General features: G+C 39.5%; 1 protein-coding gene and 1 long non-coding RNA gene across 5 annotated transcripts in view; one reads left to right on the plus strand and one right to left on the minus strand.

The window, feature by feature from the left end:
- LOC108665857 overlaps positions 1–11223 on the plus strand; it is a 29950-nt gene extending 18727 nt beyond the window's left edge. For 3 of the 4 annotated variants that reach the window (XM_047885818.1, XM_018152664.2, XM_047885819.1), the window contains 9 exons: positions 1325–2889; positions 3184–3347; positions 3817–3912; positions 4286–4462; positions 5259–5424; positions 5573–6699; positions 6996–7208; positions 7409–7877; positions 8311–11223. In XM_047885818.1, coding sequence (XP_047741774.1) covers positions 1325–2889; positions 3184–3347; positions 3817–3912; positions 4286–4462; positions 5259–5424; positions 5573–6699; positions 6996–7208; positions 7409–7877; positions 8311–9920 — 5587 coding nt within the window. In that variant the 3' untranslated portion in view covers positions 9921–11223. The remainder of the gene's footprint in view (positions 1–1324; positions 2890–3183; positions 3348–3816; positions 3913–4285; positions 4463–5258; positions 5425–5572; positions 6700–6995; positions 7209–7408; positions 7878–8310) is intronic. The other variant, XM_047885817.1, reaches the window with a different exon arrangement.
- LOC125179614 overlaps positions 4618–16124 on the minus strand; it is a 36958-nt gene continuing 25451 nt past the window's right edge. Inside the window, exons 2-3 of the long non-coding RNA XR_007157329.1 lie at positions 13359–13499; positions 4618–5403 (exon numbers count right to left, since the gene is read on the minus strand). This is a non-coding gene — a long non-coding RNA (uncharacterized LOC125179614). The remainder of the gene's footprint in view (positions 5404–13358; positions 13500–16124) is intronic.

Genomic DNA, 16124 nt, shown 5'->3' on the forward strand with positions numbered 1-16124 from the left:
CCTATTTTCGATGAGATGTGATGTCGAGATTTATCTTCAAATTTGTTAAATCCAATATTTGTTTCCCTTCATTAGATATAAAATATGAATCAATTTTTGTCTGCGTAGGGATGTAAGATTCGTACATTTCTTGCACGCTGCATCTATAAAATGCTGAAATTTTTTACTCGGAAAATATAAAGAAGACGTTGGGGGAGCTGTCATATTATGTATTATGTGCTAAGAAATTATTCAAAAGAGTTCATAGCATTTGATTTCTTTTAATGCAGCCATAATATGGAAATCAACCCTTTTAATTGTTGTCAATTTTAGGCGTCGATTTTTCAAATCAGACTCGTGCCCGAATTACTAGGCACATTTAGTCTCACATCCGTAATCAAACACAGTTACTCTCAGCGAGACTCGCTGCCTCGTTGCTTCCGCATCTGCATATATGGCTTCTACGTAGCTGTCGAGCTACTATTTAATGCTTAAAATCGAACTGGACATGCGCATGATTTCTCTGAATGGCTGTTCGTTTGGCACACGTGCACCTGGTGAAGCCCTATGTTCTGTCGTACTGCATTTTGCCAAGCTTCACTTTTCCACGTTTAAATTTTACCTAATCTTCTGTAAGAGGCTTTCAGCCTGTAAATCGATGCCCTACCTTGCCCACGTAAAAAATTACAGTTTATAAAACTTTTATGCGTCATTTTTGAACTTCAATTCAATGTGCATAATAGTATTTTTGGTTGCTGAAATAATTTAGTAAATTCACAGCAATTCTGTAACTTTTAATAAGCTTCCATTGAGGTTGAACCCTATAGACTCATCAAAGTGTTGAGTGCGAGCCACAAACATCATATGCAAATTCTTTTCTGAGTGTTTTAGACTCGCTGTGTTTTACAGCGTTACTGACCAAACAGTCTGCGAAACGGTGGGCTTGGCGACCTCATCTGTCTATTTGCGCTGTGCCTTGTGAAGTTCAATTGGATCCTTACTTGGATACGCTTATGAAACCGTGATTGTTTTGGCTGTTGTATAATCTTCGAAAAGTAGTCCACTTAATCCAACTATATTAAAAATCCACTTTTGAACCAACACTCATTGCATACTGCAAACAACAATACTTGCGTATATTCTATGTCTTGAAAACTTTTTGTGAACAATTTTCCCAAGAATATGACGACACGAGTTTTTGGTTAATATTTATAATATGACAACTAAATTTTATATTAAAATTCATAATATGACAATTAGACTTTATTACGCAGCATTGTCTTTTCTGAGCAGAAGCAACACGTGCTCACAACTTCAATCTAATAAAAATTCACTTATCCTGCAGTATCGCTCAAGTGTCCCGCCTGTTGGACGATGCGGCCCTCACTTCACGCTCGCCGAGGATGCCATCCTCGAGTTCCTTCTTCCCGCTGTTCGCAGAAGATGGTTCAGCAAACTCTGTCCGGTCGGGACAGGACTTTGGTAACAGAAGTTTTATTGAGACAGAACAGTGGGACGGCGGCACGATGACGCTAGACACGGCTTCTTTCCCTGCGGTGGAGATAACAAAAGATTCATCTTATGGCAAAACTAAGCCTAATGGCCATGGAAGTTATGATCAAGTCCAAAATCCTAGCGAGGATAAAGGCTTCGATGGGAAGCCGAAAATCATTGTAGACGAAAAAACGACATACGTTGCTGGGGCCAAAAGCAGAGAAGAAGATGAGAGAAATTTAGATGGTAGAGAAATAAACACTTTTCTAGATGAAGGTGCTAGGCTTACTAATGCTCAAATCGAGTCAAGCATTATAGATAAGTTATCATTAGGCAATGCTGTAGATGACATTGAACAGCTTGTAGGAAATCATAAGAGCATAAGTGCTACTCCAACCTTTAAAAATGATTTGTATGAAAATACATTAATTATTTCTGCGGACGGTTCGGATCCCGCCGTAATTTCTGGTCGTGACGCAACTGAGGATGTTTTAGTAGGAAAGCGAAATACCAAAAATGAATATGATGTCGTGTACGAAACTCAACACCCAGGTAGTATCTCTATTTTAACAACCCCGGTTGAGGAGAAGCTGCAGCTAAGCGATACCTCTATACTAAGTGATAGTCCAGATTCAGAACCCGGAATTCGTATTGGTTCCGACTCTTTCAAAGATTTCTCCTTTCATAAAACTGATTCGCCTGCAGATGAGGCAGTTGAAATCATCGTCAAGAATGGCAGTGAACAAGTTACTGAAGTTCACGGTCATGGTGCTGTGATTGCCGATGCTATTCGTGATGATGTTACCCAGAAATTTGGTAAAGAAGGGCAGATTCATTTCAACGAAGATTCATTAATTGATGTTGAGTCTATTGCGAACGAAAACTTACAATATCCCGGTATTATAACTGAATCTACCGTAACTTCTTCTAATGAGTCAGTCTCCAGTAACGATCAAATTATCGAGGGAAACATTCAAGTGAATTCGACAGTTTCAGAGGCTCCTCCCCTCCCGAGCTTCAGATCAATGTTTGGAAACATTTCTGATGATTTACTAAGGAATCAAACACACGAGGACAAGGTTCGTTTTATCAATACGAATATCGATGAAATCGAGACTAAAAGTAATGCTAGCAAAGTGTCGAATGAAAGTCTCACAAATTCTGAACAGAAAAACGAAGAAAGCAATGAATCTACCGAAGTTCATGGATTGTCAAGAAATGATAATGAAGTAGAAATGAATGCAAATGAATCTAAGAGCTTAACAGAGGACGAAAAGTCTCTGCAAGACGGAGGGACGGTCATCGATGCAAGTGAGGAGAGCGATGTAGAAAAAACCACGGAAGGAAAACCGAAAGACTCCATTGAAACTTACAGCCAGTTTGCTGAGAGAGTTGCTATGGAACAGATGAACGATGGTGAGTTTATCACCCTCTATCATTATGTTCAAGTAATTGAATTAAATAGTGTTCAATTAATAAACTAAATGATATGAAACTAGAATGGCTTGAGAATATTTTATTCAAATCATATTTGTTTATATCAAAAATTGGTGATTTGTAATGGTGAATAGGTATACATGGAATGGGATTTAACAATTACAGGGATGGACCTATGCCACTTTAAAATATTACTATATCGGAACGTCACGCAGTTTATGTTAACCAGTTTGATTAATTTGATGAGATGTTTACCCAAGCTTGATGTCGTAGCAGGGAATGGGCAGAGCGGCAGCGCTACTGGTGCAGGTGGCAGCGCCGTCTCTCCTAAGGTGCCGCGCGTCAACCCCGGCAAGAAGTACAGCAAGAATTACGCGGCGCCGGACTGCGGCAGCAAACTGCTTGCTGCTAACCCTGAGGCCCAGCACGCCGGCAGTGTTAGTGCCTTATTCGTCACTAATGATATTAATTACCTCGAGTAATTGATCAATGGTGTCCAAACTTAACATGGCTTTATAGCTTTCTTATGATAATACTTGATTATACTCGTGATGCTGAGTATTGTCTGCCTATTGTATTCAATTTTGTTAAGCTTGGATTCTCGGTTTTGCTTGCCTATGATTTTGGTATTTTATTTTCGCTTTTATGTTTCAAATCATGATTATACTTACGTACACAAAGTTGTCTCGTATAATCGAACAAGCTTGAGTGAGAAATTGGTATCATCTCATTTTGTCTTCTATTGGAAATCATCTGAACAGGTACCGTCGAACGCTAGTTTTTGTGTTTTACCTTTTCCGTAATTGTAAATTAAACGTGGATCTATCAATTTCCAAAATTAAAAATTTTATTGTGATGGTGGGTACATTTGAAGATTTTTATTATTATTTTGTTTATGTATTGCAGGTGATCAAAAGGGATCGAGATGAATACCTCCTGAATGACTGCAAGAGCAAAACTTGGTTCATTGTTGAGCTCTGCGAGAGCATCCGACCGAGCAGGGTAGGTGCTTCACGATGCTTCTGCTGTCCCATTATTTAAGTGGGCATCTATGATGTCCAGATTTTAATGGTGTTGACTCGTATTGCAATTTCAACAATAATAAGTAGTGATCTCACGCCTCCAGTCGATACACGTCATTTAATTTTTATCTAATTGGAAAATATTAACTCATACCGTGAATAACCAAGCTTCACTCACTTTGAAGCGAATGAAAGACGTTGAAACCAAAAATAAAATTTTAGCGAACATCGATTTCTGTAACCAATCCGTAACCGTAACTAATTTGGGTACTTTCAAGTAGTTGGAAATCAAAGCGTTATGTATGATATGTAAACATTTCTTAAATTATTAATTAATAATAATATCTGTGCAGTTCGAGATAGCAAACTTTGAGCTGTTCAGCAACCTGCCGAAGGACGTGGTAGTTTATGGCAGTCAGCGCTACCCTTCCCGTGACTGGACGCTGCTAGGGGAGTACGTGGCCGAGCCCTCCAACCGCGGGGTCCAGGCCTTCCCAGTCACAACTGAACCCTTCTTCAAGTACATCAAGGTTGGTCAAAATTTGGCTGTTATGTTATTCTGTCCTGTCTGCGAGCTGTCGCATCAGCCGAGGCTCCGCATAAAGACCTACAGTGATCGCTACTACTTGCGTTTACTGTATAGCAACTCTATAACTCAAAAATCGTCAAAAGGCACTTGTAGAAGTTCCAGTTTAATAACTTTATTCAAGGAGCTGGTAGACAAAGATTGATACAATTTGGCACAGATTGACACAAGTTGAAATAGATTTATAATTTGCAGGTTTGTCTACGCTCACAGATTCAGGATTCGCTTATTGGACTTTGGGACTAATATCTAACGTAAATCTGGTAGCAATTACTTTACAAGATTAAAGATTGCATATCACAAGTGAGATATCATGTCCTTTATTCAGAGCCACGTGCCTCCATCAACTGACTACTCTAGCTACGTTCCCACCAACAACTCACATTTCGTGTTTACTAGCTTGAGCAAGAAGAATAAGTACAGATAACAAGGAAACTGGCTTTTTAAACCATACCGTACCAATTTCGTAAAAAAACTATTTTATAGCTACTAGCCTCGTCGAAATAAGCGATAATAGACTCACTAGACTTGTGCACAATTAAAGGATGAATGGGCGGAAGATCATGTGGTTTCTCGGAAAGTATTACCTTCAAATTCATCAAAACTTGTTATGGTACTCGCTGGTACTTGCATAATTCTGACAAACTTGGACGATATGACTCTGAACAGTGAACACCATTTGTTGCCTGCTTTTCACATTGCTTTCTTTACTATGTACTTTATTTCTATTACTATCACAGGTGGAAATTTTATCGCACTACGGCACAGAATATTATTGTCCCATATCGCTGTTTGAAGTCTACGGCGTTTCCGAGTTTGAGGTGATCGATTCTTTGGAGGACGGCAGCGAGGAACTCGAAGAGGAGCATGTCGAACAGACACCACCTAAGAAAGAAGAAAATAAAGGTTAGTGCGTAATTGTAATGAAGTTCGCATTTCAAATTAAATTCTATGTAGAAGCGTTATGAAATTGAAACCAAAACATTTTTGTAATCAAGGCCTTGAATAAATTACTTGAAAATCGTTTTGTTAATATGATTTGGTTGTATTACAGAGCACAGCATGCTGCCTACGGTGCTGCGATCGATGCTATACAACGTGCTAGGAGCGCTCAACAAAGCTCCTTTCTTCAGCATCGCGAGTAAGAGCAACCAGACCCCAACTGTAGACGAGTGCACCTCCCTGGACCCACGCTACAAAATAGATGAGAAAAAGTGCAGCCTGGCGCCTACCATCAACTGGCACCTCGGCTGCTACGATACTGAGTATAGGTACCTCCTTAAAATGTCTCTCATAAGCAGCACTGTTCAGAGCCGCGAGTTCTGCAAGTCGCTGGTGGATAATTTGTGTACTGAGAAAGGCAACGAGGAAATGAAGGAAGACGAGATCAGGGAAGGCAAACATCTGTTGAGCGGAAATCAAGTTGATTTAAACTATGCATGCAGCAAGGAAGCATGTGGCAATCACTATGTCTGTGTGATGCTTTGCTCCCATCATCTCTTGGCGATGTGCCATATAAAACACTTCAATCTTGCCACTTCTGCGGCTACAACAAATTCTTCCGTCCCATGTGAAAGCGCTAATGTACCCAACAATAGATCTGTGAACGGTAAAACTACAGATATTCCGGGCTTGATTTCGTCCAATTTTGAAATCAAAGATTCCGTTATTGATAAGACAAACGGTAAAAATAATTCGAGGGCTAAAGATCTCAAGGACAGCAAGAATAAAAGTCACCAACATTGCTCCAAGACGAATACGAACCAAAGTAGTGATGTTAAAGAAGAATCTGTTTATACAGAAACTCTCAATGAGGCTAACGTGAGCAGTGATAGTAATGTGACATTTGATGGAGAAGCTGTCGAGGAAGCAGAAATTGGTTTCATTTCTGATGATAAGAATAAAAAGTCATCTGGGAAGAAAGAAAAGAAAGTGGAAGGTTCCAGCTCTGATAAAAAGCAAACAAAAAGCGAATCAAAACGTGATTCATCTGTGGATTCTAAGCACAATGGCAATGGGCATCGCAACGGTGACAATGGGTCGAAAAACGGTAACGGATCTCCATTACCAACAGTGGAGCAAGATCCTCCTACTGTTATAAAAGACGGAAACGGAGGTAACGTGGCCGCTGCTCCCGTCAACAAAGAATCCGTCGTGGTTCGACTGTCGAATAAAATTAAGGTTCGTTTCTTTCGAGGCGCGATTTTTTGGTTAATTGTTATTGTTCATCAAAAAGTAATTTGTTCTTGACTAGCCTGAAACTCTATTGCTGTACCAAAGCGAATAAAACCAATGTTTTTACCACCATAGTTTGTACCTAATTCCTATCTATCCGAAGTCGTAAACTGAATATATGAGGTGATTATTCTCATGCCTCACTTACATTAAGAACTCATGATGCTTAGCTTAATGCTGGTCTCGCCGACTGTTGGCACAAATATTTGCCATTCAAGCACGAAATTGTTGTTATATCCCAGGTGCTGGAGCACAACCTATCCATCAACTCGCAGTACCTGGAGGAACTGAGTCAGCGCTACAAGCAACAGATGGAGGAGATGCAGATGCAGTTCAGCGCTGCCGTGGCTGCTCTGAACGCAACTCGGCCACCGCTGCCTCAGCACGACAGCCAACACGAGCTGGTGCAGCAGCAGATGTCCGAGCTGCAACTGCAGATGCAGCAGCTCGCTCAGGTTAAGAGCTCATCATATTCAAGGCTATTTAATTACTGAGACATTTTTGAGATTCAAAATGTTTTAATACGAGTCCTCCGGTTTTCAACTTTCATTTGTTTTCTTTGCGATTGCTTATATTTTCGTTGACGTTTGATTTTCACTTTCCATCATCTCACGCGGTTATCCGATTATTATTTTAATGATGCTGTCGTTGACAGATGGTGTCTCAGCTTGCCATCGAGCAGGAAACTTTCTCTTCAAGCGTCGTCCAACAACATCTTTTCCTGATGTTCGTTGAGGTAACATTACTACTCATCACATTCATCATCTGCATGCGACGTCAGCGGCGACAAATGAGTGACCATTTGCTCGTCAGATCTCCCAGTGAACTGCCTTTCAGCTCTCATGAGGCGCTGCATTTCAGGCCAGACTCGCCTCGCTCATGCCAGCAGCAGACACCAAGTTTGAATCAGAAGCACGATCATTTCTTGGCGCTGCAATGGGCTAAGAAGGACGAGGTGGAAGCTGCTCGTGTCTTGTCTATAGGCTCCTTTGAGAAGAAATCTATGGCGTTAGCTAAGAAGGCTTTGACGAACACCATTCAAAGGAGTGGTTCAGTCGACGATAGAAGTAAACGTAGGAGGAAGAGAGACCGACGCGCTAGCATGCATAATCTCAACGTGGCTGGTGAGTTGATTTCTAAAGCACCTGTTTTGTAATGGACTTATTCTAACTCGGCTTCAAATTTTATCTTCATCTAGTGTTTCTTTGTTCTGTAACGTCGTAATTTCCACCCTCGTTATCTGTTAAGTTCTGCATTTAGTAGCATATGATTAGTTCTATAATGAATACATTAGGGGTTTTTGATCTGAAGTCCTAGTAATTGTTGCCGATAAACAATTTGAGTTTAGTAGCACTAGGCACTTGATTAGATTTTATTTCAGTTTATGTATGAATTTTATTTATTGGACGCCTTCTAAGGCGTTTTAATTATAATAATAGATATCAACAGTTCGTTGTTATGATCGAATTTCTCAGAAAGTACAACGAAAAGTTTCCTGTCGAATTTCACTTGAAATATATGTTTGCAAAAATTTTCACTTCCATGTTCTCTGCGCAGGTCCCTTTCGAGACTTGCTGCGGGATGAATCCTGTGCTCCTTCAGCTAAACGAAAAAAGAAGAATAAAGCAAAATCTACACACGATCCTTCATGTCATAAAATCGAAGCGTCACTATCGAATGATGTAGGTTCAATTGTGAAAGGAACTACGGAAGTTAGTTATTCAACAGAAAAACAAGTTTCAGACGATAAAATGTTAATGAACTCTCAGGAGTCGTGGACGTCAAAAGTTGAAGGGCAAAGTTCATCGCCTTTGAAGACTTCATGTTTTGACTGGATTTGTGAGAGCAACAAATGCGGCTCGAGTAAGGCACTAAACCTTCCGGGCGAAAACTCTTTTACAAATTTATACATTGCAGTTGAAGATAGTGCAATTTTAGCTGAAGCTCTAGAAGTGGCACTCAAGCAGGGTAAGAAAGTCAGCAAAGAAACTCTCACTCGCTTATTACTTGCTAAAATGAGCAATGAGAAACGGATTAAACTTGCAAAGGAAACCAGGCGAGAAGCTAACAGAAGAAAAAGCCTAAACAAATCTAGTGCCGGCGTACTTTTCTCTTGCGAAACTCACCTAGACAAGAAAACAGGCTGCAATAGACCGTCTGAGGCGCCTAGTGTAGGCACGGATGACTGCAGCGTTCAACATTTGAAGACAAATCACCGCGGAGATTCCAAGAAAAGCTATAACGACAGTTGTAATGCAACAGTTTTACCTCGTCCAGCTAATTCATGCCATCCAGGCATAGGCATTGATAATCATTTGATGAGAATCAGTGAATGCTCCGATTCGTCAGCAATGCTTAACGCCAGCTTCGATGCTGAACTGTTGAGCGATTCTTCAGAGTCACCGCTTCACGCGGCTGTCTCCAGGAGGCTTTCATCTACGGACTCTTCACTCGCCACTCTTAGCTCTGTGACTGAAACGATTCGTGATGCTGATCTTGAGGCCTTTTCGACTGCTTTATCAGAAATGCATCCAGTTAAAAATGATGTTTTGCATCCACCTCAGAAATTAAACGCTGGGGAATGTCTCGTCAATCCAAGCAACGCGGCAGCTATGAATGGACAACGCAAGGCAATGTCCATCACTAATGGAGATGGTCGGCATCGCCATAATAGCCAAGTCAACGGGTTCACAGATCATGATTTACCAGCAGCGTCCGTTAATATGAACGCTCATCAGCCAGCCGCATCAAAAGAGAGAAAATTAAGTAGAGATAAAGCTCAAATCGAAACCCAGAACTCGAAGAAAAATCTAGCACACAAACGAACTGGTAGTGATGGAAATATATTTTGTAAAAAGAAATCGCACTCATCAGCACAGCACACAAAAACTACAAGTTTCAGTGCAAGTGATAGAAAGAAAAACAGGAAACTGAAACGCAACTCAGGCTATGGCAGCGTAGACGACAGCATCTCATGGCAGAAAGAGAGTTTATTTACCAGTCACGATACGCCCAAGATGGGAAGTTGCGGCCACTTGGCCTGCAATGTGTGGGGAGGAGAAGATGCCTTTAGCTCCTCACGACGCGGGGATGACTGCAAGAGCTCCATACGAGCGGGCGACGTACGCCACAGGATCGTGCAGCAGGAAGAGGAAGGCGAGCGGTGACCGACAACCTGCGACGGCGGCCGCTGTGCGCTGTGTGCGCGTCTTCGTTGCGTCATCGCGACTACGGCCGTTGCTTTTCTCTTCTACTGCCTCGTTTAAACGGCTCATATTTTTGCCCCTTCGGTTGATCTTGAGATACATTCGAGTTGTCCTTGGTAGCGGCGTTCTTTTATTTCTTCTTTATTTCCTCTCGTCTGTCACGTCACTCGAGTTATCCTCTCGCGGGTGTCATTTCTGGATGGCTATCTTGTTTCATTTAGTCATTTTTTTAGTTACTCGTCACTTGTGTTCCGACAACTACTATCTTCATCATTAGCGACTATTATGGCAACGACCTGCCCATACTTCTCAATTTGTGATTCGTATTTTGCTCGGAAACCTTCAATTTTTTTCCAATCCGCCTCCAATCAGGGCGCAATTTATACTTACGTAGAGAGTGTCATTTCTCGATTATTTTCGTTGCCCAAATTATTCAGGATACGCTTCTTGTGCGAAGTTTTCGCAAGTCTTTCTTTACTCGTCATTAACTCTAATTACACTTCCGGAATTGTCGAAAGCACGCTTCTAAACCTCGATTTAGTTTAAAGTTTTTCATGTCCAGAGTCAATTTTCTATCAATATAAAACAGATTTTGGGCGCGAGATTTTGTCGTGAGATTTTAAGTCTAAAGATTAGGTTGGTTATGCTCGCTGATGAATTGGCATCATTAAGAGCATTTATCAGTCTACGAGAGTAAGTCTTTCTGAAACCAGTTATCTTGAGCGAGGTTACGTGCCTGATGCAACATGACCTTATTTGGACCAAACTCTACTTCATTCGTGGGCTCTTCCACCTACTCGCACGTTTCGCTCTACTCCATTCATTTGTAGTTCATGCGAAGTTCATGCTCACCTTCCCTCAATGGAATGTTGTTCGAGGATGAAACGACCTGCATTATATCACGTCTATTATCTTCTTTGTATTGCAAGTAGCCGTACACAGCTTAATTTCTGGTGATTGCCCAGCTGCTACCTCGCGATTTTCAAGGTGCGATGCGACTATTATTTCACTGTTAAGCTTCACCTCCAGTTTATTGGACGCATGACTTGAAATGTTTCTGAAGGTTTTTCTTCTTGTAACTATGTGATAGTGTATGTAGAGATTATTTATCACTATATCTTATTTTCAAGTATCATGGTGCTATGACGTCAGAGGGCTTTCCACTCTTCGTAAATTATGAGATATGTAAGATATAGACAAGAACGTTGTTGTATTATTAAGGAAGGCACTCCGTATGATGGAAATCTCAACGAGTGAAGCAAGTTGTTGATTTTCTCTTTTCATGTGAAGAAAGAAAAATTTATGAGTTACCCATGGAGAGAAGTCGCTTCGCTATTAGGAGGCTTTATAATTGTAATTTCACTGCGATCCTTCTTCAGAGGAGCTTGCCGTGAACGGAATCTTTAACTGACACTCTTGCGAATCTAATAAATTTGAGGAGAAAAAATATCGATTACAAGGAAAAATATTAATTGTGCTGCTCAGCAAATCTTCATCAAGATTAAATTATTTCAATTTGTGTTTTAGAGCTTACATATTTTGTTGTTGTATTGTAATTTGCAAATAGTGTAATAAAATGATAGATTTTATGCATGTATTCAGCGCCGAGGATCCCACATTAAAATTCACCAAACGCTAAGCCGCTTGGTGAAACGAATATGTGGTGAAAGATGTAGTACTCGTAAATAAGTGCATAACATGACCAATAACGACATTCTTAACTTTCCCACAATACCGAAGATATTACATCTGTGTGAAGCACTATTTGCTGGTCCTACTCATTTTTTTACTTGTCGAGGCATCTCGAATGAATTATTTTTTTCGCATTTTTTTAATCTGCGCGAAAGTGATCACATCCTTAAAGGATCTCAAAAATTCCATATCGCACGCTTAGTAATTGATTATAAGTTTGCTCTTATCTATTTGGTTACTGCGTTGTTTAGTTTTATTTGGATGAAAAATATTACCTGATAGAGGACGAACCTCCTTCGATGTTTCATTTCGCTCACATAGTATATTATGATTTATGAACGCTACTGTCGTGTGTCTGTGTTAGAATTACTAAGCAAGCAATTGACGTACTGTACTTATTTACATTCCCTAGTCATTTCTTATGTTAGTTTTTTTTCCATGTCCACTTCATAGCCAAAATGCGAGCACCCTTTACTTGCTGCTGATTTTGTTTGCTCTTCATGAGAAGCATTTCGGCATTTTCTTGGTGGTGCTGTGAAAATTACTCCGGGAGATAGTGTGTTCTAAGTACCTATTGACCTTCTCCTTTTTACGGAGTGTGGGGCAGCGATATTTATGTCAGGCGTGAACAAATGATGTGAATGCATTTAACAAGTTGACGATATTAAGCCATTCGGAAATAGATAAAATGGGATTCATAAAGCATGAATTTGTAATGTGTATTTGTGGACTACGGCTGTTTGACAGCGCGCGTTTCCTATAGGAAACTGAACAAAAGTGATAGGAATTATACCAGGATCCAATGAGATAATCTAATCTAATAAATTAGTTTATTTTAGCATTAGGGCACAATAAGTTATGTGTTCACAGGCAATTATTCGAGGAAGGCATTTGTGTGGCGAGTATCTAGCATTAGAGCAGAGAATGCATTATCGTAGCTAAGCGTGTTATGTTTCCTGCTTTGTCTTGTCATTACTAAAACATTTCGTTGGCTAGACCCTCGTTCACAGAATAATTTTTTATAAAATATTCATTTATTTTCATTTCAGGTCATCACTACTATATTTATTTTTTAATAAACTTGACCATGTTGATACGTTTTCATTCTCAAACTATTTTTGGGCAATTAATTTTTCTACAAATTAGCAGCAAACTATTTGAAACATCCCTCCTTGAAAGTTAAATTTCAAAAATCTTATACTTAGTTCTACGCTACTTAGTTCAGTTTTCAACAATTATATTACAAACGGCGGATGATAAACCCCTTCAAGACTGCATTTAAATGCAAGTTACTACTACTACTATACATTTCATATATCGACCACTTTGACAGAGCTCACTCGTAGCGCTACCACGATAACTTCAAAGAAGTGGTCCCGCTATCGCGAAACACAGATAACCGACGTATCATCGAACTCGAAGACGGCAGGAGTATGTATTTCGAAGAAAAATCGATAGTTTATTACTAGGTCTGCTCAAGTTTATTTTCATCTCGTGGAATCCTGCCATTGAACAATACAAACGTTCATACCAAACCTTATCCTGCCAAATATGTCAACCCGTCTCTATTATATTGCAGCCTTCAAATTTAAGTCCGCTAATTTATCTATATACTTATTGATAACTTTATACCGAAAGCATTGAACACAAGCAAGAAAAAAGAAGCAAAGCAGTAACAAAAAGCTGCGTTATCTGAGTGGCACTTACCTGAAGTATGTGACGCAAGTCGACGATTTTATCACGGCTACACCGGCTAAGTGTTTTCACGGTTTCCAAGAAACTGTCGCGCAAGCTCTACTGTGAGCTGCAGATTGAGTGCGTGGAAGACCAGAGAACTCTTGCTTCTCTCTGAAATATAGTTTTCGCTGGTAAATGAAAGTCTTCACGCAGATTCTCAGAAACGGTAAAATCATAGACAGTTCCTGCTAGGCATTGAAGTTGTACATCAAATAAATAATTCATATGTAAACAAATTCGCGACAGATTGTTTCATAAAAAAATTGTGAATGGCTATTCATTGCGCAGTGATCCAAGACAACAATGAAGTATTTCTGAAATACTGTTACTCGGCCCCCTCTGAGTTTTCCAGGGCACCCAAGTGGCAATTATTCGAGAAATAAACTAAATGTTAATCAATCGATTGGTCCCGGAAATCGATTGAAGAGTTTAGATAATCGTCCCTATACTATCACAAGGTTTCTGACGAAATCCAGATAGCGGCAGAAACTGCTGGCCATGTCGTAACCCTTACTAAAAACCAATTTAAGCCTTGAAGATGGTAAACAAATGATATACGAATAAACGGAATAATCAGGAAACTTCATACAGCCACTCGAATCGTCGTATATGTAAAGCTCAATATTTATTGATCCTAAATTGCTTAAATTTTTGATCGATGAAAGTCTTTACTTTTTCGAACAAATCATGTTCGATTTTTTTTCTACCAACTAAGTGTTAGTATCCACAATTGTTTACAACACAAATATTTACATCGAGATAATTTTTACTTAATTTCCTACCTACGTTACAATCTTACTAGAGCATTCGATAGGCCTTTCGACGGTTCGGTGGCCAGTACAGGCATAAATTGGTGTATAGCGAGCGGAATAATTTACGTGAGATGCACGTCGAGTTGGAAAAGAAACAACGGATGGACATAACATCATACACATGTGTCAATGACGATAGTCGGCAGCTGCTTACGAACGTGGCAGCTGTGCGATGACAATATTGCGGCTTCGAAACGGGAACGTTTGCTCGCACACAAGTCATCTTAAAGACTTGCCTGGATTTTCAAAATTGCCTAAGCCGCTTCATAAAGCCTATCTTTAAACATAGCTAACAGCAATGCATTTTCAAACAATTGCTAATGACGAAAATCAACACCCGGACAAACAATTTGCAGAGCAATGCCATGGCAGCCATGCATAATCACGAGAATAAGCATGGCAATTTGTGAAAATATATCCCACTACATAACAAAGAAAATAGTTATATTATCAGCAATTCGATGATTGATGTACGCCTTTGAAGATTTCCGTTGAGGGATGCAATGAAGGTACAAAAAGAAAAGACGTAAAATTTGCAAGAAGTCGTGTACAAGAATTTCCTACTCGCAAATTGCAACCTCTATATTGCATGGTCTACTACCCTAGTAAACTGACTCATCTTAACGTAACACAGTTACAGCCTATTGAAGGACTAACAATTCGATGTGATAACCTGTTCCGTACGTCATAAACTGAAATACATGAATAGATCTCTAAATTAATCTATATTTATGCACCAAAGACAACTTAATTATGTTTAATTAATTTTCTCTTAACTACACGACATTACATTAGTGGAATTTATTCGACACCTCTGTCCCTTTCCATATGAACATTACCTGCAACAATAAATTGATGAAAATTTTATTTTAATAATAAATCTGTAAGCACTGGTTAAAAACTTTAGGTCTCTGTTGATTGAATATTTTAATGTTGTTTGGTATCTGACATTGGATCATTTGAAATAAATCCGTAGAAGTTTCACCTGCAAAGTTTGAATCGTATTCTTTTTTTTCTAATTTTGTCTTCTGCACCACGAAAGTAGAGATAAACTGGATAAATTTAGTTTTGTTGCAAACCAGAGTTGTTGGCGCAAAAAAGTTACTATTAACACACCTAGTGTTCCGCCAAGAACGTTTCGCTATTCAAATTGTTGAAGCGACTCATAAACCGCAGCCGCCTCTCGTTTTGCTACATGCATTGTTAGGCTGTTGGAACGGACGATGAATTCAGGGGATATATTACTCAAGGAAACAAAACTACTTAACCGTTCATTACAATACTAATACTTTACATTACTTGTTCATGGGATGTGAACTAATTGAATTTTATGTACAAAATGAGGCTTGTCTCTATTTATTAGACATTCGTATCCAGTTCCAGAAGCATACAGCTTACCTCTTTGTCCACGATTTCAACTGAACTTTGTCTTTCAAAGGATGATTCCAACTTTGTCTACCGTCGTTAATGGTCGTGGTATCGAAAGCCTAGTAACGAGAGTTACCGTCAGCTAGACGAAGGATTACCTCCTTTTCGTTAATCTATTCGTACGCAAACATGATTACCATCTATATGTACCATTGTTAAGCGGTCCAGTTGAGCAACGAACAACATTTCACTCCTATAAAAAAAGTTAAAGGGCATTGAAGCTACGAAATAAAAAGTTATTTGATTTCTCTTATACGAATAATATTTTTTAATGCACCTGTGTATTTTGATCGATAATTAAAATAATAGAAGCCCTCTCAGTGTTTAAGTTTGTAGTTGTAGAATAGGGGTAACGAAAGATTTCGTCACACACTGACGGGAGTTCTACTCCAATAGCCATAATTCTGGCAGCTAAATTCGTATCTGAATTAAATAATTAAATAGCTTTATTTAAAGCAGCCTCTCCCTCGCGTTAGCCAATGAAATCATCAAAAAC

Source organism: Hyalella azteca, unplaced genomic scaffold (genome assembly GCF_000764305.2).
Source record: "Hyalella azteca isolate HAZT.00-mixed unplaced genomic scaffold, Hazt_2.0.2 contig3147, whole genome shotgun sequence".
Lineage (NCBI taxonomy): Eukaryota > Metazoa > Arthropoda > Malacostraca > Amphipoda > Hyalellidae > Hyalella > Hyalella azteca.